General features: G+C 40.5%; 2 protein-coding genes across 2 annotated transcripts; one reads left to right on the top strand and one right to left on the bottom strand.

The window, feature by feature from the left end:
• Window positions 1-409: 409 nt before the first annotated feature.
• On the bottom strand, window positions 410-8,717 carry LOC128621772 (galactose-3-O-sulfotransferase 2-like). The gene is made up of 4 exons (XM_053647731.1): window positions 8,410-8,717; window positions 5,411-5,512; window positions 3,077-3,362; window positions 410-2,191 (listed from the first exon to the last, which is right to left on the bottom strand). Exons 1-4 carry the CDS (start codon window positions 8,481-8,483, stop codon window positions 1,202-1,204), a joined length of 1,452 nt encoding a protein of 483 aa, XP_053503706.1. The 5' UTR covers window positions 8,484-8,717; the 3' UTR covers window positions 410-1,201.
• A 7,044-nt stretch (window positions 8,718-15,761) lies between these two features.
• On the top strand, window positions 15,762-17,090 carry LOC128621305 (sphingosine-1-phosphate phosphatase 2-like). The gene is made up of 2 exons (XM_053646974.1): window positions 15,762-16,021; window positions 16,470-17,090. Exons 1-2 carry the CDS (start codon window positions 15,818-15,820, stop codon window positions 16,656-16,658), a joined length of 393 nt encoding a protein of 130 aa, XP_053502949.1. The 5' UTR covers window positions 15,762-15,817; the 3' UTR covers window positions 16,659-17,090.
• Window positions 17,091-22,784: the final 5,694 nt, after the last annotated feature.

Genomic DNA, 22,784 nt, shown 5'->3' on the forward strand with positions numbered 1-22,784 from the left:
TGTCAGAACTTACCTGTGATGGTAAAAAAAAAAAGACGGTGTGTGTGTGTTAGTGAAGAGCTGCAGTGGCTGAGCTGCATTACTGGAAGATTTACCTTACAACGTTTAGTCGCCATTTTATCGTTTTTCAACTCTCTGCGAGCTTTGCTTTTTTGCAAGCTTGGAGTTTTGTGGGCGTGGCTAAATGCAAATCAGCTGTGCCATGAATGTGCTTGTTCATTTATGACTGATTGGCGTTTATCAGTGTTCACACATAAGAATGAAAATAATTGTCGACAAAACTTCTGTAAATTTGGTGTGAATTTTTTTTTTGCCGTGCGAAACCATTTACACAGAACTTAACTAAAAGATGGATAAATGAAGTCCTGTATATTTTGCCCATCATTATTACGAACATAATGGATATTAAACTAAATTTTAAAGAGAACAATAGAACAGGACACTGAGTGTTAATGGGAAGAAATTTTAAAGCACTGTAGTGTTGAGTACAAATGATTTATTATTAATGCGTAAATAAATTCTACATAAGTGACACTTACCACAGCCCCGCCCCCAAAGGCTATATCAGAATTTTTTTTAGTCCAGTTTACAAACTTGAATTTCATATCAGCTATGTTTATAAACCTTACATTTCTCTTTCAAGAGAAAACTGAATCTTGTTAGAAAAATCTGCATTTAAATTGTGACATTTAGCCTGAATCATCTCATTCAGAGGATATACACCCGTATTTACCATCTCACAGTAACAATAATCTTATTTCTTATACTTGTATACCAGTTTTTAAGATTTGAAAAAAACATTAATGACATTCAGTCAGTATCTTTACAGAATTAGGGCCAGTTTACATAATAATAATAAGAAGAAGAAGCAGAAGAAGAAGAAGAAGAAGAAGAAGAAGAATAGTCGAAACTTAGCCTGGACTGCTTAGTTTTCAGAAAAACAGTGAAATATTTACAAATATTCCCCCTAGCTAACAAATTCATCATGATTTTAAGACCCGAGATGATCTAGCAAAGTGCAAAGATAATCACAAGTAAAAGAACAAACAGTTGATCGGTTTTGTGTAAATTGCATTTGACATTCATTTGTATTTTTTTCCTGACTGCTGGATATGAACAAATTGAGATCTACTCCACAGCATAGGCTAAGGCACATTTAGCTTATTTCGCTGTTTAATGTCAGGTTGAGGTTCATTTGTCTTTAGGTTTTGTGTTGCTTTGCTTCAGCTGAGTTAGCATTATCTTTAACATCCATATTGTCTTTGGCTAATATAGGCATATTAGCTTGTACAGTTGAGTTGCGATTCTCAGTGACAGGCGCACTGGTGCTGTTCCTCTGAGCATTTATAATGTGTTTGCCAGGGGTGGGGCGCTTTTTTCCTTCATCCTTTTGAGCAGCGATATCAGGGAACTGTTTAACGTACAAAGCCCCGGTGTACTGCAGTTCGGGTATGATGAGCCTCTGACAAAAACGGTGTGTGTCATTGTCCAATCCCGGGCGAATGTTATATCCCTGGATAACCGCTTGGCCGTACTGGAATGGCTTCAATGACGAATCAAGTACGTGAGCTGGATCCACAGCCCCACCCCCTGAAAGGCAGGTTTTCTCCAGTACTGCCCTTCTGGCTCTGAGAAGCTCCACTTCCTCTTGGAGCTTAGTGCGCCCTAGCGATGTATCTATCCGCCTCCAGAAGCTTGCGTTAAAGTGTTGGTAGAGTCGCCAATCCAACGAATTCCACTTCTTCACCTGCTCGGTCATTTCCACGCTCAGCGATTTGTGGGTTTTCTCGCTTCGGCTGTTCAGGCGGAATGACACGATGTCGTCCAGGGTCCAGCAGAGGGCGTGTCTGAGCAACACCATAGACTCGTCAAAGTACTCTGAGATCAGGATGAGGTGGAATTCACTCTCCACGGCGGAAATCAGAGCCACGGCTCGTTCGTCCAGTTCCACTTTGCTGGACGGTGCCGAGTTGTTGAAGCCGAAGTCGAAGGTCAGGATGTTACGAGCGTAATTGTTACCAGGCACAGTATCGCTGTAAGAACGGCTTTTGTCGAGCAGAAAGTCCTCGAGGGTCTTGAAGTTACTGAACACTGGGAGTGATTTGTAGTATGTGAAGAGAGACTCCATCATGGACACTGGATTGCGCAGGATGGAGAAATAAAACGTGTCCAAGGGCATGACCTTTCTCACCTGAGAGACAGATATTTATACGTTTAATATATTACACACTATTTGTCACTAATATTAGTCCAAAAACATGATGGATTTCTGAAGGAAATAAATCACATTTTTGATAAATGATGAAATATAAAGATTGTGGTCATGCCTGGGCCCCACTAGTGCATACAGGGGTGGAATTTGGGGCAGATTTGTGTCTCCTGTGACAAGATTAAAAAAAAAAAACACACAATCTTGTGGTCATTTGTGAAACACCGATATTTTTGGACACAAAATTGTAGTGTAGATAAACCAGGGAAAGACGATAATGTAACTTCCTGTTATTTTCAATAGATATATGATACATGTGTGACCTTGCTAGTTGTGGAGAACCCAATACATTACGTACTGCTAAATTGGCTGTAATACTAACTAGCTAACACAAAGTCCTTCTGCTTGGTGGCCAACTTGGTAATTCTCCAGGGCAGTAATTTCCAGTCAGCCTCCTTTCCACTTGAATAAGGAGAGACCAATAGACCAGAACTAGACCAGAATCTGACAGGTCTGGCGATTGGCTCTTTTTACTGAAGGGCGGGACTTGTGTAATATGCTGCCATGTTGAATGTTACGTATTGCCCCGTTCATATTTTAAGCAGTAGGCAGGATCTACTCAAAATGTCTCAGACTAACATTAGCTAGCTAGCTTGCCACTTGTATTGTGATTAGTCGCACATGTAGTCCCTCAAAACGAATGACTTCTGGTGTGTGTTTGGGTTTGTTTTTTTTCAGAAGCACTGAAAAGGCAACATAATCCCGGTTCAACCCAGTTCAGGCTTGATAATTAGCTCATGGGTTCAATCAAGTGAAAAGACCAAATAATTTTAAAACACTCCCTCGTTTTTAAAAAAACTTTCTGACCTCAAGCCCTTGGAAGCGCATGTGGTTGCACATGATGTGGAACTCTGTCACTCGGCGAGACTTCATGCCCTTGACAAAGTGCGACATGAAGAAGTGCGGGTAGGAGAACTGGTAGATGTTCTCCGGCAGCGCGAAGGTCAAGTTGTGGGTATCACCATAGCGATACAGGATGTTGAGGATGGTGCTGCTGGCCGTCTTGTGCGTTTTCAGGAAGAAAACATGGTTCTTGGGTTGACACGTGGCGTTTCTGTCACTAGTCAAAAAGCTCGATGTTTGTTTGTTGTTCCTGAGGGAAAGAAAGATTCTTTAAGAAGGAAGGATAAATAAATACTTAGGGTTTTTTTTCAAAATCCAGCCAAATTTGATCAAATCTACTAATTTACAGATCCATCTATAACTAAGAACCCAATAGATACAGTGACTTGCATAATTATTGACCCCCCACCCCCTGACCTTTTCCACAGTTTGTAGTGGAGTTGGGAATTAATCTACTTTGCAAAATAATTTTTTGTGAGAAGTCACAATGGAGTCAAGCACCACATGAGATTGGATGAAGCTAAAAAAGCAACAGGTAACACTAGCATTAGCAGTTTCTTTCAGAATGCAGAACTAATTCTCAGATAATCCCTAGACAAAACAAAAGCATTGAAGAAATGTTTGAAATTGTTGAGACAACCTAGGACACATTAGTGCACATTAAACAAATTAACTGAACTGAATCATATTGAGCTGAATCGAATCGTATGGGACCAAATTGAACCATATCGTTGCTGAATCAAATCGCATCAGTGCTGAATCAAATATTATAATATATATAATCAAACAATCATTTTGAGCCAAATCAAATGTATTGAGCCAAATCGAAGTGTATTGAGCCAAATCGAATGGTATTGGTGCTGAAAGGAATCGTATTGGTTCTTAATCGAATCGTATTGGTGCTGAAAGGAATTGTATTGGTTCTTAATCAAATCGTATTGGTTCTTAATCGAATCGTATTGGTGCTGAATGGAATCGTATTGTTTCTTAATTGAATCGTATTGGTGCTGAATGGAATCTTATTCATGCTGAAAGGAATCGTATTGTTCTTACTCGAATCGTATTGGTGCTGAATGGAATCGAATTGGTTCTAATCGAATCGTATTGGTGCTGAATGGAATTATATTGGTTCTTAATCGAATCGTATTGGTGCTGAATGGAATCGTATTGGTTCTTAATCGAATCGTATTGGTGCTGAATGGAATTGTACTGGTGCTGAAAGGAATCTTATTGGTTCTTAATCGAATTGTATTGGTTCTTAATCAAATCGTTTTAGTGCTGAATGGAATCGTATTGGTTCTTAATCGAATCATATTGGTGCTGAATGGAATTGTATTGGTGCTGAAAGGAATCGTGTTGGTTCTAAATCGAATTGTATTGGTTCTAATCGAATTGTATTGGTATTGAATGGAATCGTATTGGTTCTTAATCGAATCGTATTGGTGCTAAATGGAATCGTATTGGTTCTTAATCGAATCGTATTGGTATTGAATGGAATCGTATTGGTTCTTAATCTAATCGTATTGGTGCTGAATGGAATTGTATTGGTGCTGAATGGAATCGTATTGGTGCTGAATCCATCATTAGCTCACAAGTATTACACCTGTGTAATGACAATGAATATAGGTGTAGTAACATGTGTGTACATTTTTGGCTATATTTTTGAGGGCCAAATGTAATAACTAATATAGAGAAATGTGATGACAACCGATTTGGTACATTTCACATGTTTGTGTGTGTCTCACACTGTGTCTTGCCCCGAGTGCTCAATATCATGAGCATAATTTAAGGTGGAGAGGGGCGGGTATACCCACCACGTTTTGAAACCGATCGCGGCAGAGATGCATCTATAGTTGTTTTGTTTTTTATGCAAGGAAGAAGCGAAATTGACAAAATTGTTAGAAATACAGCTCTGTGTTCAGTTCAGTGGTGTTGTTATCACTGTGTCGAAAACAGAAATAAAACAATAAATAAATAATGGTCCTGCATATCGGTTATCGGCCGCATAAACACGCAGACAATTGGTATCGGTAATAAAAAAGATCAACATCGGTCAATCTCTAGTTGAGATGTACAGGGGGACGAATACTTATGCAAGGATTAGTGTGTGAAAGAAGCATCAGCTCATTCCCAAGCCTTTAGTGTGCTTCCTGTGGTTTCTGTCATATTTCACAAGCATTAAATATGAACAATCAAAAGTGATTCCAAGATGATAAATGACTAAAACCATCATATTAGTATTACATTAGTAATTAAATGCATTACAGATGTTTAGTGTACTATAATATTAGAACTCACCAAAACTGATGAAACGCACTCAGTAACTGCAACGCCACAAACAGGATGGTCAAAAACATCAACACATGCCATAGAAACCTGCAAAACACTGCCCTTCCACACCTATAATTAACACACACACACACAAACACCCACACACACAGTCTAATTAATAAGAATAGTTAATTAATAATTAATAATAATTTTCTATAACTAATTTCTTCAACACCAAAAAAAAATTGTGAAGTAATCATACTTGAATGTATTTGGACTTTTTCACAAAGACCACACCAGTCTCGTTGCATAGAGTCTTCAGGCCGTTGTCTCGTGTTCTTAGTTGTCTTTTAACTATGTACAAAGTGTTCCCTAATACTGTGCATTTAACCACTACACTGCAAAATCCTCAGTGTTGAATTAACACCTATTCCCACCATCTCTGTGCATCATCCTGTGGTCAAAAAAGGAGGACCCCTGCACCACAATGCACCCCTGGACCTATAAACATAGAGCATGTCGCTGCATCCAGTGATGCAAGTTATGTCTTTACTATGCAAAGCAGAAGCCATACATAAACACTGTTCATGATATGGGGGTGTGTCAGTGCCCATGGTATGGGGGTGTGTCAGTGTCCATGGCATGGGGGTGTGTCAGTGTCCATGGGATGTGGGTGTGTCAGTGTCCAAGGTATGGGGGTGTGTCAGTGTCCATGGCATGGGGGTGTGTCAGTGGATCGGGGGTGTGTCAGTGTCCATGATACGGGGGTGTGTCATCGCCCATTATATGGGGGTGTGTCAGTTTCCATGGCATGGGGGTGTGTCAGTGTCCATGGCATGGGGGTGTGTCAGTGTCCATGATATGGGGGTGTGTCAGTTTCCATGACATGGGGGTCTGTCAGTGTCCATGATATGAGGGTGTGTCAGTGCCCATGGTATGGGGGTGTGTCAGTGCCCATGGTATGGGGGTGTTTCAGTGTCCATAATATGGGGGCGTGTCAGCGCCCACGGCATGGGGGCGTGTCAGCACCCATGGTATGGGGGCGTGTCAGCGCCCATAGTATGGGGGTGTGTCGATGTCCATAATATGGGGGTGTGTCAGCGCCCATGGTATGGGGGCGTGTCAGCGCCCATGGTATGGGGGTGTGTCAGTGCCCATGGCATGGGGGTGTGTCAGTGTCCATGATATGGGGGTGTGTCAGCGCCCATGGTATGGGGGTGTGTCAGTGCCCATGGCATAGGTAAGTTGCACATCTGTGAGGGCAGCATTAATGTAGAAAGATATCTACACATTTTGGAGCAACATATACTGCCATCCAGAGCAGGACAACGCTGAACCACATTCTGCCCGGATTACAAGCGCTTGGTTGCATAAGCAGAGAGTGCGGGTGTGAGCATGGCCTTCCATGCTCGCAACCGCAAAAGCGCAAAATAAAGCACCGAAGACCACGTACATGCAGTCGCGCAGCTGAAAAATGCATAACGGATGAATGGGGAAATTTCCGCTGGCTAAACTTAACCTAGTGGTGTCTTCACTCAGCGCCAAACGCTTAATAAGTGTTATAAAAAGAAAAGCTGATGTCACACAGTGCCATAACATGTAAACACGCTTCGAGGCAGTTTGACTCCCACTCGCAAACGTCGTGCTCTTGTACGCTTCTACCTGTGCAAGAAGAGGTAGAGCTCATAACGAATATTAAAGACAGAAATATCCTGATACACCTCAGAAGTATTTGGATACGTGTTCGTCTCATAAGTATTGTGTGCTGTGATATTCAAGACAACAATATTCCGCTTCATGCCAACTGACTAACATCCGAAATTAATCGACACCTTCTGACTGATCAGAATCGTTCAGCAGCGCTGTGGAGTAAACATGTAGAAAACAGAAAGTCCAAAAGGAGAAACAGCTATTTAAAAAAACAAAAAAAACCAAAAAAAAAACAAACAAAAAAAAACAAACAAAAAAAACAAACAAACAAAAAAAAACAGCTTTAAATTCAATTTAATTTAATACTGAATTTTCAGACTTATCCTCATCATAACTAACATAATGTGCATAAATTCAGCCGTATGTCACCTACCTGATCTGAATCTATACCACAGGCACACAAGATGGAAAGTGTGTAAATATTGTCTTAATAAAATCAAACTGGAGTAAATATCCTCATGAGAGCCCTGTTTCCTCACACCACCTCTCCTCTATTCAATACTAAAGTTATAACATTATTTACAATTTATTACATAGCTACATTTATAGTTATTAGTAGCCTATACATAATTTATCAATCCGAATCAATCATAATTTGGGTCCTAAAAGGATGTAATATCCATAAAAAGCATCAATCATATTCATGGAAATTATATTTTACAACAATCCGATCAAAATCTTTCAAAAAAAATTGTCCATAATTTAACCTATAATATTAATACTAAAATAAATAACAATAATAACAACAACAACAAAATGTTTTCAATTATTCAGCCCTGGGAATTTTACTTCAACTGTATTATTATTATTATTATTAGTAGTAGTAGTAGTAGTAGTAGTAGTAGTGGTAGTAGTAAATCTTATGACAGTAAAGATTAATATGTTATACTTCTACAGTTTGGTGAGTGGAAAGTTCAGGAATAAAAAGCTCTAATGGCTTGGAGAAATTAATATTTACCTTTTTTAAAAATATTTAAAGTACTTTTACTCTGGAAGTGGTGGCAGAAAGTTTGAGAAGCCCTGCTTTGGAGGCGAAAGTTTAAGTTGATGAGCTTCAGCTGACATTAAGGAATCCGTGTTTTGGGAAGTGGAGCTGAAATTTCAGAACCCTTTAAATAAAAAGCCTTCTTATTTATTAACTGAAATATTAACACACATCCTATAGCAGTTTATGAGTGATCTAATCTCCAGCTAGAAGCTCAGGGGTAAAATAATAATAATAATAATAAAATAATGGAAAATAAAATAAAATAAAATAAAAAACGGTCAGGGAGAATAAAGTATTCCGCATTAATGAACTTGAAGCAGGGACTCACGCGCTCCACGGAGGGATGGATCCCCGGAAAAACGCGCTTCTTTCCCGGAGCGCGCGCTTCAGCTGCGTGAACATGGTGCCACACCCGGGGGTAACCTGGCCTGGGCATTAGGGGCTGTAGCCCTGAATAATTCTCCACTTGGAGCAGTTTGTCACTACGTAACTGAATTGAAAGAAGACGGTTATTTTATATCTTCAGTGGAAAGAGACGAGACCAATCAGACAGGTTTTACAGGAAAATAGGTGGAAATACTCGCGTCTTATTGGCTGACAATCTCTCAGTTCTGCCAAACGCGAGCTCACAGTCAGTGTAAATGTTTGTCTTTGGGAAAAGAAATATTTTTGATTAATATTAGATTACAATTTAAGCTTTGAAGCTTTTTTTTCCTCAAGTGAAAAGCCAGTTCATCAGCCGGGATTGTGGGATGTGCGTGCGGGAAAGTTCCCAATGTGCCTATTCATAGAAAGCTATTTATGAATAAAAGGCTATACACTGTAAAACCTAATGTTGTCTTTACTTAAACAATCAAGTAATCTTGAATAAACATTACTTAACATTTTGCATTTTGGACTCATAACTCAACAATATAAGTTAGTTTAACTTATTTACCTACAAAATACATAAACTTTAAATTTCAAGTGTTATGAACTCAAAATCATGATTCATTAAAATAGCTCACGCTGATCTTCCTTTGATGTGATTGGCCATGCAAGGAGTACCGCCTGGCAACAAGAGAACTAATGCATTGATTACAAAAGGCGGTCCTCTTTGTCTCCTCTGTTGATTGCTGCTGAGACCGGTTTCAGTGTGACGTTAAAGAAGGGAGTTCCTTTTCAAAGTGAACATCGACGTTGTCTTTGGCATAACACTATGGAAGCGCCTCTCGCACGCAACAGGCATCTGAAACTTGTGTAAAGTCCTGCCCATTTATAGGCCTACCATAAATAAGCAAGTTGGGTTTTAGAGCCTCGCGGATCTGGGCCGGACGCTGCCGAGGCAGATAGCCGTTTCAGGTCCGGAGGATCTCTTATGGATCCATAAGAGGAGCCGGAGACGAGCGCTGCTCTATCTCTTGCTCTGTCTTCCGGTCCAGCTCTCCACTGGATTTTGGAGCTTGCGTCGCGACTCCTCCTTCCGCTATAGAAAGCCAAAAAGTGGGCGGAGAAAAAGAAAGAAAAACACACACAAAAATAATAGTAATAATTCCTCTCTGACTCCGAGGAGCCAGAAGGATGTGCTAAAAACTGAGACCAGTATATAAAGAGCTGCTTGAAGTGATTACTAAGGCTGGATGAGCCTTTTTCTCCCCAGTGAAAGTAAATCGCTCACACTGCAGAAAACTCCCCTTTCTTCCAGAAGTGCGTGACAAAATATCAGGCTTCTGGGGGAAAACCATGCATAAACCGTATTTATAACCCCACGATGTTGGATTATTCGGCCATTGTGGGGAATGAACGGCATGGCTATTTAGCTATGCTGAAGGTGGAGGAGGTGCTTGCGAGCTACCTCTCTCCATCGATGGCAGGTAATTAGAGGGGCCGGCTTTGCCATCCAAGCCACCTTGTAAGGCCACCGTGGCATTGGTGGGCAAGGCCTATGTAGTAGTAGTCTTGCTTGTGGGTCACTGCAGACAATGACACTGTTGCAGGCCTACCAAGCAGACCTGCTGAGTGAGCTCGACATATGGCGGCATTCAGCCAGTTCCTTCCCCGTTGTGTCGAGGTCACCCGGGAATCCATGAGTGGGAGACACAGAAGGCGAGTATGGCAGCCCTCCAACCCCCGCAGACAGCCAGGGGAACCGGGCAGCCACAGTCGCGGCCTGCTACTAGGCCTGATCTGAAAATGATCATAAAGGCCAAGCAGGCAAAGAAGAGTGGTCCTGAGGGGCCGTGGAGGGACGTATCAGGGGACATGAGGTTGTTAGGGCAGTTAGCCCCCAGTGCTACTGTAGGGCCTCCCCTAGCCAAGGCTGTCCCAAGTTTTCAGTGTTCTCTGGTCAGCGAGCTGTCACAGGGCAACAAAAATCTGATGCATTCACTCCAACAGAATGTGGAATAGTTAACGTCACTAAAAGACCATCTGGCAGCGTGGAAACTACTGCCAAATGTGCCTCCATGGGTTCTGTCTACCGTAGAAAAGGGTTACCGGGTCCAGCTTAGAGCTCGACCCACTCAGATCAGAGGTGTGCTCACCACAGTAGTCAGCACAGACCAGAGCCCAACGTTAGCGCAGGAAGTAAGATCCCTCTTGGACAAAGGGGCCATAGAACATGTACCCTGTTCCTCGAGGGAGGGAAGTTTTTACAGCTGTTATTTCCTGGTCCGCAAAAAATAGAGGATTATTCTGCCAATTTTAGATCTGCGTCATCTGAACTGTACTCTTCGGACATACAGGTTCAAGATGCCGACGCCCAAACTTATCTTTCCACAGATTCAGTCTGAGGACTGGTCTCTGACAATAGAAATAAAAGGTGCATATTTCCACATAGAAATATCGCTAGCTTTATGCCCTCGCACCTTCACAAAGTGCATGGATGTCACTCTGTCTCCATTGTCACTCCACATCATCCATGTACTAAACTACCTGGACGACTGGTTAATTCTAGCATGATCCAGGGAACTGGCGGTTCAACATTGAGATGTTGTTCTCGCCCACATGAAGAGCTTGGGGCTCAGGTTGAACCTCAGAAAAGTATGCTTTGCCCAGTGCAGTGGACAACTTTTCTAGGGGTTATAAGGATTCTACTATGATGAGGGCGTTTCTATCCCTAACATGCGTAGGGTCAATCCTATCAACACTGAGCAAGATAAAGCTGGATCTTGGGAGACTATTGGTGCTTATGGGCCTATTGCACAGGAGACCGTTCAGTGGTGGCTGAGAAGTTGGGGGTTTTCTACAAGTACGAAACCTCTGAGAGTAATTAGTGTCACGCGGCGATGCATGCGTGCTCTGAGAATTTGAGTGTCCCCAGTTTCTAGCCTTGGGTCACACTCTCGGGGTGTCTCCTTAGCGCAAGACACCTCCCAGACACCTCCCTCATGGGCTGGAGCACGGTCTTAGACAGCTGTCCAGCTCATGGTCTCTGGAGTGGCCCTCATCTGGAGCAGCATCTAAATTGCCTAGAAATGTGGGCCTTATATCTAGCACTGAAATTCCTTCTTCCTCAATTGAGAGGTCACCATGTGTTTACAGACAACACAGCTGTGGTCTCATATATTGACCACCAGGGAGGATTATGTCTGTGCCCCCTGTTCAGGCAGGCGCAACTAATAGTCCTCTGGGCAGAGGGGAGTGCAATGTACATTCTGGGTAACCGGAATGTGGGGGCAGACATCCTGTTGAGGTGGCAGCTGAGGCCCAGGGATTGGTGGCTCCATCCACAAGTGGTGGAGTCCATATGGTGGAGGTTTGGCCAAGCAGGACTGCACGTGTTCGCCTCCGAGGAGACAGCACACTGCCCGCTGTGGTTCGCCCTCACTCCTCCTGCACAATTTGGGCTGGACGCCATGGTGCACATGTGGCCAAGGTCACATCTGTATGCTTTTCCCCCAATCGTTCTGCTCCCACAAGTTCTAGCGAGGGTTCGCCAAGACAGTCTACATCTGCTGCTAGTAGTACCTTATTGGCCAGCTCAAATATGGTTCTCAGAGATAATATCCCTGCTAGATGGCACTCCTTGGGAGATTCCCATCCACAGGGATCCACTGTAGACCCAGTGAACTGCGCAATAGCTACAGTCTTGGAGTTCTTACAAGAACGTTTCTCAGTGGGGTGGGCTCCTTCTACAATCAGAGTTTACGTGGCTGCCATTTTGGCCAACCACGCCCCTGTTGATGGAGCCTCTGTGGGGCAGCATCCTCTAACTTCGAGGTTCATGCGTGGTGTCAGGCGGCTGAGGCCCATCTGCAGGCCACGCACACCTTCCTGGGACCTTTCTGTGGTCCTGGAAGGTCTGTCAGGGGCCCCACTTGAGCCCTTAGAGTCAGCCTCTGAGAAGCTTCTGACTCTAAAGGTAGCTCTTCTGCTGGCCCTGATATCTCTCAAGCGAGTAGGAGATCTACAAGCTCTCTCTGTTGCCCCTTCCAGCCTTGACTTTGACCCTGGATTAGCCAAGGCCTTCCTGTATCTTATGCCAAATTATATTCTGAAAGTGCCTACAGTGCATCCGGAAAGTATTCACAGCGCTTCACTTTTTCCACATTTTGTTATGTTACAGCCTTATTCCAAAACTGATTAAATTCATTATTTTCCTCAAAATTCTACAAACAATACCCCATAATGACAATGTAAAAGAAGTGTGTTTGAAATCTTTGCAAATTTATTAAAAATAAAAAACAAAGAAAGCACATGTACATAAGTATTCACAGCCTTTGCTCAATGCTTTGTTGAAGCACCTTTGGCACCAATTACAGCCTCAAGTCTTTGAGTCTTTGAGTATGATGCTACAAGCTTGGCACACCTATTTTTGGGCAGTTTCTCCCATTCTTCTTTACAGGACCTCTCAAGCTCCATCAGGTTGGATGGGGAGCGTCGGTGCACAGCCATTTTCAGATCTCTCCAGAGATGTTCAATCGGGTTCAAGTCTGGGCTCTGGCTGGGCCACTCAAGGACATTCACAGAGTTGTCCTGTATCCACTCCTTTGTTATCTTGGCTGTGTGCTTAGGGTCGTTGTCCTGTTGGAAGATGAACCTTTGCCCCAGTCTGAGGTCCAGAGCGCTCTGGAGCAGGTTTTCATCAAGGATGTCTCTGTACATTGCTGCATTCATCTTTCCCTCAATCCTGACTAGTCTCCCAGTTCCTGCTGCTGAGGAACATGCCCACAGCATGATGCTGCAACCACCATGCTTCACTGTAGGGATGGTATTTGCCAGGTGATGACTGGTGCATGGTTTCCTCCAGACATGATGCTTGCCATTCAGGCCAAAGAGTTCAATCTTGGTCTTGGACTTGGTCTGAGAGTCCTTAAGGTGCCTTTTGGCAAACTCCAGGCGGGCTGTCATGTGCCTTTTACTGAGGAGTGTCTTCACTCTGGCCACTCTACCATACAGGCCTCATTAGTGGAGTGCTGCAGAGATAGATGTTCTTCTGGAAGGTTCTCCTCTCTCCACAGAGACACGCTGGAGCTCTGTGAGAGTGACCATCGGGTTTTTGGTCACCTCCCTGTCTAAGGCCCTTCTTCCCCGATCGCGCAGTTTGTGCCCCATTTTAAGAAAGTAAACTTATTATGTTGATATAAAATTATTTTGTGTGATTTTTTTGTGAAATGTTTGTTGAATTCCTAATGGTGCATTTTATAATAAAGGACAATACAGCCATAATTACAAATGTTTCCCGTCGAACTTTGCTAACGTAGCCATTAATTAACAATATTTTTAACAATGGTTTTGTGATAGTATGATAACTGAGATATCAAATGATTATTTATGTGATTTGAAATATCTAATCATATAAGTTAATAAACTTAATCGTAGTTTAATCGTGTATTTCTGTGAGAAACAACATGGCAGCTAATGCTGAGACCTATAAGCCTAGTATTTTTCCCGGTCAAACTTTGCCAATGTCGCCATTAATTAACGACATTTTCATGATTTTGTGAAGGTATGATTGAGAAATAAACTTATTTCATATTTTGACTTGTGAGCCACAAACATTTCGTAAAGTATTAATCATAGGTTAATCACGTGTTTTGAGAAAGAACATGGCAGCTATAGCTGAGAACAATTAGTGATGTTTTATAGCCGATGAAATCAGTCTATCTTCACACTCGTCACCAGTAATTAGCTATCTAGCTATTTAATAGCTAAATTTAGTTGATCTACCTTGCAGCATGTTTGTCACTTTTTAAAGCCAGATACCTTTATTTGCTGGTTTAGGCATATTTTAAATAAAGTTGTTTAATTATAATTAATTATAATGTAATTTTCTTTATTATTTTTTAGCTCTGATTTTGTTAACATTTTAATATTTTCAATTGTTTTTATATTACAGGTGATATGAGACAAGAACATGTGGAAATGTAAACATTGCATTTTTAACTCTGAGGAAAGAGGGGAACTTCTCGAACATTATCGTTTGAAACATGGTGGTGTCAACATTTAATGTATTTCTTTTTTTCATATCAGTAATCTACTATGGATAATTTGATAATCTTAATTTAAATCAGCATTTACATATATTCTCATAGAAATGCTGCAAACATATTGATAGTGAGTGGTTGTGGCATTAATGGAATTAATGGAACAGTAGTCTGAGCATTTGTCAGAGAATCATGTTGATTTTATAGCAATAGTTCACCCAACAATGAAAATTTGCTGAGCATGTACTCCGCCTCAGGCCAGCCAAATTATAGAGGAGTTTGTTTCTTCACAGGAACAGATTTGGAGAAATTTAGCATTACATCACTAAAATGAGAGTTCAACCAGCTGATAAAAAAATCGCAACAATCCACAAGTAATCCACACGAATCCATCAAGGCATTTTAACTTTAAACCACTGCCATTATAATGCTATAACGATTATAATGCTTTCTCCAGCAGAAAAAGTCCATCCCCTGTTGTTCTCTCGCATCAAAATCCATATGCAAATCTCACATTTTAGCTGGATGCAACAGTTTGAAGTTAAAATGTCACAAGACGTTAATTGATGGACTGGAGTCATGTGGATTACTTGTGGATTGTTGTGATGTTTTTATAAGCTGTTTGGACTGATGTCACCCATTTATTGCAGGGGATCCATTGGTAAGCAAGTAAAATTTTTCCAAATCTGTTCACATGAAGAAACAAACTTATCTATACTTTGAATGGCCTGAGAGTCAGTGTATTTTCATTTTGGGTGAACTATTCTTTTAATTATAGAAACATGGCCATTTTTTTTGTACAAGTCTTCAAATTAATAAACTTTATTTATACTGCATCCTTTTAAAAGTGTATACCAAGTGCTTTGCAGGGCGGATATATATTTTCATAAATTCACGTGCATACTTGTCAATATAATTTTGATTTGTACTAAATTTGGTAGTATGTACTTTAAGAGGAAGAAACCTTGAGAGGAACCAGACTCAGAAGGGAACCCATACTCATCTGGGTAACAACAGATAATGTGAAAAAGTTCATTATTGACTTATATGAAGTCTGTATGGCCTTAGGAGCGGCCTTAGGAGCAGCCGTAGTCCCAGCAGTCTGGAATTGGAGAAGATATGAGCTCCATCCAGAGGCAGAAAGGATCTGGATCTCTAGTATCTCCATAAAATAGTGTGTGGCTCGGCAGAAGGAGAGAGGGAGAGAAAAGATTATTAGGACTGGGAATTAGTATAATAGAAAGTCTAGTCAGGGTAGGCTTGAGTAAACAAATACACGAATCTGTGCAGAGCAGAAGGTCGTAGTGGCATGCGGAGACGCTGGTGTTTATGATGATGATGTGGTCGGTGGTCTCGTACCTGAGCGGCTCGGAATTGGTGGCCGGTTACCAGCGCGCCTGCGGGTTATTTCCAGCCCCACGCACCACTCACGAGCGGCTCTGTCCTGACAGCACGCGGACCCACAGCCGCGCGAACGGCACGTCACCGCCATGCCAGAACAGTGAGCACGCGGCGAAAGGATGCAAAAGCGACGTAAGTAGACTATAGACTACTAAAAAAATATTTAATGCTCTTAGAGGGGCAAAATGAAATACAAATAAAATAAACCTATCCAGGTGAGCTGAATTGAGAAATAACTGTGGTAGTATTGGATTTTCCCGCTTTACGAGTTGGGTCAGGTGTGAGCTCACATTAGGCAACTGACAGGTGTACAGGTTAGCTATGCAGACATCAAGACAAGACACGTGAGTGAAATGTGATGACATGTGGAACAAGTAAAACCACCTCCACTACACGAATGAGAAATGAACAAATGCATGCTTGACCTTTAAGCCTTTACACGAAACTCATTTATATACCTTGAATGATTTTTTTTAAAGATACACTAGATCCACATTTCCAGGTGTAAGATATAAGAGTGCAGCCTTGAGCCTTGAGTCCAAGTCAATTCATTAACTATTATGTGATTCTCTCTCTCCAGGTCTGGAGTTCTCAGTACGAGGTGAGAAACTGGCCACTGTACTACCTCTTTGTGGCATCTGCCACTCTGGGAAATGAAGTGTTCTACATCTCCTTTCTGCCCTTTATCCACTGGAACCTGGATCCCTTCCTGTGCCGCCGCCTCGTCAACATGTGGGCTGTGAGAGACAGAAACACAGATTTAATATAAAAATACAAAGCAAATAAACACAATAAATTTATACTAATACACACACAATATAGGACAGGTGATTGTTACTCTCTCTCTATACATATACAGGTGGTGATGTATAATAGGACTGGTGATTGTTACTCTCTCTCTCTCTATATATATATATATACAGTATCTCACAAAAGTGAGTACACCCCTCACATTTTTGTAAATATTTGATTATATCTTTTCATGTGACAACACTGAAGAAATGACACTTTGCTACAATGTAAAGTAGTGAGTGTACAGCTTGTGTAACAGTGTAAATTTGCTGTCCCAAAAGACAAAAACTCAAACGAAGAAAAGAAACTGGATAGGGCAGTTGCTGAATTCATATGCATGGATCAAGTTCCTGTCTACACTGTAGAAAAGCATGGATTCCAGCAAATGCTTCAGCAGTTCAACCCCAGATACCAGCTACCAAGCAGAAATTACTTCATGTATACAGAGATCCCCAAACTATACACCGAATCCAGAGACCTCATTTCAGAACATCTCAAAGAAAAAACATTTTCTGCCTACATATTTATTATATATCTGTTTTGTAACTGCTTTTATTATTATTATGTGACTGTTGCCACTATTGTTTTTTATAATGCTCAAATGTTTAAATAAAGGAATTAATGTTTAAGTTTTATTTATTTATTTATTTTTACACACAGTGGTATCGACTTTGGTATCAAGTATCGTGTATTTTTGCTGGTATCGGTACCGACTACTAGATTTTTGGTATCGTGACATCCCTAACACACACACACACACACACACACACACACACACACACACACACACACACACACACACACACACACACACACACACACACACACACACGTGTATGTATGTGTGTGTGTGTGTGTGTGGAGACAAAGAGGCTATAGAAAAGCTGGTCTGTGAATTATTTTAGTCAGACAGTTCACACTTCCTCTGTTATAATCCTGTTTTTAATGTGCACTTGTCCACTTCCCCTTGGTTGAGCTCCCTTGACTGCCATCTTAAGTGCTGTTCTGTCGAGTAGAGTATAAAGATGAAGGATGAAGTCAACTTCACTGTGTCAGAAACACAACTTACCTAGAAGGCACTGCTGCGATATGACCCAGTTGCCATGCTACCTGTCTACTCTAGGCAATTTCTAGAATTTCAGTTGTGGTCTTGATTTTTAGTCTATTTTGTAAACAACTTCTCTGTATAAAATATAACTAATTGTTTCTATTAAACGGTCTTAACTGGGAGAAACTCATAAAGCAAAGTCAACCTAATGTGCTTATGATAATAACAGCAGCTCACAAAAACCTTTATTTCATACCAGCCACCGGTGAATCATCTTATAAAAGAGCAATGAAACAGTACAAACCTCTCTTACAGTTTTCAAATGAGGCAGGCTGTTTACACATGCCAACCTCATCAGAGGATCATTCATTTATTTATCTTAATATAAAATAATCAAACACAGACATTTGGAGAAATTTTCTAGGATGCAATTCACATTGTGGCCACCAGATAGTTTACATAGTTTTTCATTATTTACTAGGTCTAAAGTTTGTAAAGCATCCTCAGGTTTCAGAAAGGCAGACTATTTATTATTATTATTATTATTATTATTATTATTATTATTATTATTATTATTGTCAAGTTCTTTGGATGCATTCTTCACTTTGTTCAACAGAAGGCACACTGCACCAATCAATGGCTTATCATTTCTATAGGAATGATTTAAATGTATAAGATATATATAATAATATATGTATATGAAATGTAAAGAGTTTACTTGTAATCTTAGTTTAAAAAAATTTTTTTTTACAATAATCTTGAAGGGTGACAATAATTTTAGAGTTGTCTGTTTATTATATAAATTTCATTAGAATTTGCATCATTTAGTTATTCAGCATCTCACACACATTTGTTTTTTCGTCTCTCTCTCTCTGTGTTCAAGGACCTGGATCCTGTTGGGACATCAATGGCTCCGCCTCCTGCCCCTCCTCCTGCCTCTACTCAAGTGTTAATGCTTAGCACTGTATGCCTTCACCACAACGCTCCTTATCCCGCTCTTCTTCATTCCTCCTCTCACTCTAACTCCTGCCTTCTCCTCTCCTCACTTCCAATTACAAAAGTTGAGCAAAACGGGCTAGTCGTGTGCTTTAGTGTTGAAATTTTCAAAATGAGAATGGATTACCAGACCTGAAAGGAAGCAGCAAGATGCTCTTTATATGATAAATTATTATTTACTCATTTGTTTTTTTAAACTTTGACTTGTTGTGTCACATTCGCAAAATCTAGCGAGAGCTATATAACGCTAACGGCAATGAAATCAACCAATTTGTTGAAAAAGTAACACAGATTTGAATAAATTTATCCACAAATTCCCTTCAGTATGTGTGGAATGTGTACCATGAATGTCTAGCATTAGACTTAGCAGCTAAAACAGCATCATTGTCTGGAAAGTAGCCAGTCAGTAACTTTTTGAACCTTTTGGGATTTTTTGCGAAATACTATAAGAAGTACTTGGAATGTCTCCTGGACTTTATTAGCACCTCATTCAGTTTGGGCTAACCAGCTAGCAGATATGTATACGTAATGCCTGACTCTAAAAGCGCTAAAAGGTAAACTGTAAGCTAACGGTGAAACTTGCGACAAAAATCTTACAAACTAGTCAGGAATCTTTGCATACAGCAGGCCTGTGAAAAAGCTTTGAAATACAAAAACGTAGTGAGACCTCACTTCCTGTTAGCAAATGCAAAGCTAGTGAGGGAGCGCAGCTAGCTGCTGTGTAATTGAAGCGGTTGAATTTGAAATGAATGAACGGATTTGGTTTGTGAGAACAACAGGTCCTCCACGCTATGACCTCACAATTCACAAATTTCTGTGAGGCGACTGTGAAAAATGAAATGTTATAAATGAAACGGTCAATATTAGCGCTCAGCAAGCCAGGGGTCTGAGGTATGTTTTCATATGAAATGGCTCTTGCAAGAATTCCCACAGGTGAGAGTTTTAATTAAAAGGGAATCTCTTGTTGCACTACTTGAACAACAGAATCAAAAACTGAGGGCGTGTGCTGAGAGATGATGATTGTTGCTATTTAAATAAAATCTTCGCAAAGTTACGAAGGATGCTCGATTTTTCTCCTTGACTTACAATGTGCTTACACTGCCAGCCCTGCCCACAATTGTGATTGACGCGCCATCAGCCAATGAGCTGGGTCAATGCCTTATAAAATCTACAAACATGTCTCTGTCCTAAATGACTAGTTCAAGACTAGTTAGCAAAATTCCCCAAAATCTAAAACAACTCTTGTTACAAATGGTGCCACGTTAACTAAATGTAGCTACACCGCTATGTTATCTGTATTTAGAGGTCATATGTTTTAAGTTTCCCATTGTTTTTTTGCAAGCGTTTAGATGGTAGAGCGCTAACTCATGGGTTACTAAGCTAACAGGCGATTAGCTAGCTACTACTAATAATAACTATGTTGGAACAGTTCTAGCATTTGAGATACAGCCATAGAACTGTGTGTGATTGAAGTTCTTCACAGTTTAGAGTAGGTGAAGCTAATCATAAAGGGCTAGTGATTCCCTTTAGACTACATTTTTTCCCCTCCCTCAAAATATTCAAACGATTGCTTTACCCAAATAATTCCACAGTATATGTCCTCCTACTCTAAAATGTGACTCTTTTGCATCCCAAATGTTGAATGCTGATGTGCAAATGTGTATGTTTGTGTGTATATGTTTGAGTTTTATGTGAATGCACAGACTTACACAAGCTACCAGGTTTTCCTGTACATTTGTTGGTTGTTGTTGTTTTTTTCCATGCGTATGTCATTTGAATTCGACATGTGCGATTAAACTTGTGACTTTTTTCTTTCTTTTGTGTTTGTTCGTTCGTTAGTTCGTTTGTGGTGGTGTGAGACTTATGGTGTGAATTCTTTCATATGAGGTACAAATAAACCAACAGAGCTCGAACATAATTTCTTGATCAAACTGTTCCTTTAGAGTCTATTTTTATTATTATTATTATCTCTATTAATTAATTAATTTTGATTTATTAGTAAATAATCCATTCAAAATTTCTAATAATAAATATTCACAAAATTATAAGTGAGGTCATGCAGATGCACGTTCTAACTACCTTGCTAAATAATTTATTGAATTTTTTTTATAGGATGAGATGGAACAAATAATTGGGCCTGGTGTCCACAACACTGACACTTACTCACATCTAACATTCCCTGTATCAGTGTCAGGTCCAGGTTTCTTCTTATTGGCATTGTGCACCTGCTCATGTTCCTTCTGTAGTGTGGTGGTTAGAGAGTGCTGATATTGCGGCTCCTGATGGTCCAGGTTCTGATCCTCCTTTTGGCAGGTTTAAGAATAAACTGTGCTGTTGTACTGTGAAGTGTTTCATGTTAGTGCAAAAAACACACATTCACACACACTTGTTGTTTTCGTTCTTCTCTGGTGTACTGGTTAGTGTTCATCCAAGTGGTGAGGTTCCAGAAGGTGTGGGTTCTCTTCTGCCTTTTGGCTGGTTTCAGACTAAAAATTGCTGCGTCCTCATGAAGTGATTTATAATGATAAAAGTCCAACATGCACTAGTTGCTTCTACCTGTCTGTGGTGTGGTGGTTGTTGTTGGTGCAGGTTCTAACCCACCTTTTGGAGGGTCTAAGTATAAAAAGTGGTGCTGAAGCAGTATGAAGGTGTGATGGAGGCAGGTGTGTGAGAGAGACTCCAAAAAGATTTCATGCGGTATTAGATGCATATTTCAGTGAGTCAGTCAGACTGAGACACTCCAGCTGAATGAAACTCGCACTGGTTAGCATGAGAGTCTGTCTGATTAGCTTCCTTCACATTCACGCTCAATTCCACTCACTGCGATTGCAGTTTATTCGCCCCGTAATCTTTACTATGTGCTAATAATTCAGGTCATTTCTTTACCTTCAGTTAGAGTGACATTGGCCTGCGTACCGCTCACTTCTGCAGCACGCATAAAAAAGCGGTCAACAAATAAAAGGTGTTAGCGAAAATAGTTCCTTACAAGTGAACAGAAAGTAGAGAACAAAAGGAACAAGATCTAGCTAAGCGAATTTAGAAAGTCTTGAGATTTTTGTTTCCTTTTCAGTTCCTTTTAAGTTTGAATTAATTAATACTTCTGTTACAAATCCAATCCCTTATCCCACAAGTATTCAGCATTCCGAGGTTAGCCAAAGAGTTTGCCAAATTTGGAAACCCAATTAGCCCTTATGTGTCATTGCTTTTAGAATGACCCATTTTAAACTTTTACAAAAAGTAGAATACAAAAAAAAAATACTTGTCATCACCTTCATTCCTTACATCGACATTGGACCTCATTTATCAATCCAAACAAATTTATTCGTAAATGGAACGTAGGAGTGTTTACGCAAGAAATGTGGTGTCCGTGAAAATCCTCTTAGTTTAGGAAAAGCGTTCGTATTCAACAAGGGCTCTTGAGTTTGTATAAATTTACTCGCTACTAACGTGAACCTCGAATGATTGGCTTCGAATCATACAATTGTTGACGAGTCACTGCGATTTTTTAAATATGGATTACGCTGTCGAGTTTAAATCACTTCTTTATTTCAAATACACACCATTTTTTTAATACGTTCCATGAAACTGTTTCATTTCATGTTAACGACTTGAAAGACATGGATCCGAAGCGAATCCGTAAATCAAGAGAACAAAAGTAATGGCACCCTATAAAAGATGGAAGAGAGTGTGTGTGTTAGTGAAGAGCTGCAGTGGCTGAGCTGCATTAGTGGAAGATTTACCTTACAACGTTTAGTCGCTGTTTTGTCATTTTTCAACTCTCTGCGAGCTTTGCTTTTTTGCAAGCTTGGAGTTTTGTGGGCGTGGCTAAATGCAAATCAGCTGTGCCATGAACGTGCTTGGTCATTTACGACTGATTGGCGTTTATCAGCGTTCACACGTAAGAATGAAAACAATTGTCTACAAAACTTCTGTAAATTTGGAGTGATTTTTTTTTTGCTGTGCGAAACCATTTACACAGAACTTAACTAAAAGATGGATAAATGAAGTCCTGGTGTATATTTTGCTCATCATTATTACGAACATAATGGATATCAAACT

Source organism: Ictalurus furcatus, chromosome 17, assembly GCF_023375685.1.
Source record: "Ictalurus furcatus strain D&B chromosome 17, Billie_1.0, whole genome shotgun sequence".
Taxonomy (NCBI): Eukaryota; Metazoa; Chordata; class Actinopteri; order Siluriformes; family Ictaluridae; genus Ictalurus; species Ictalurus furcatus.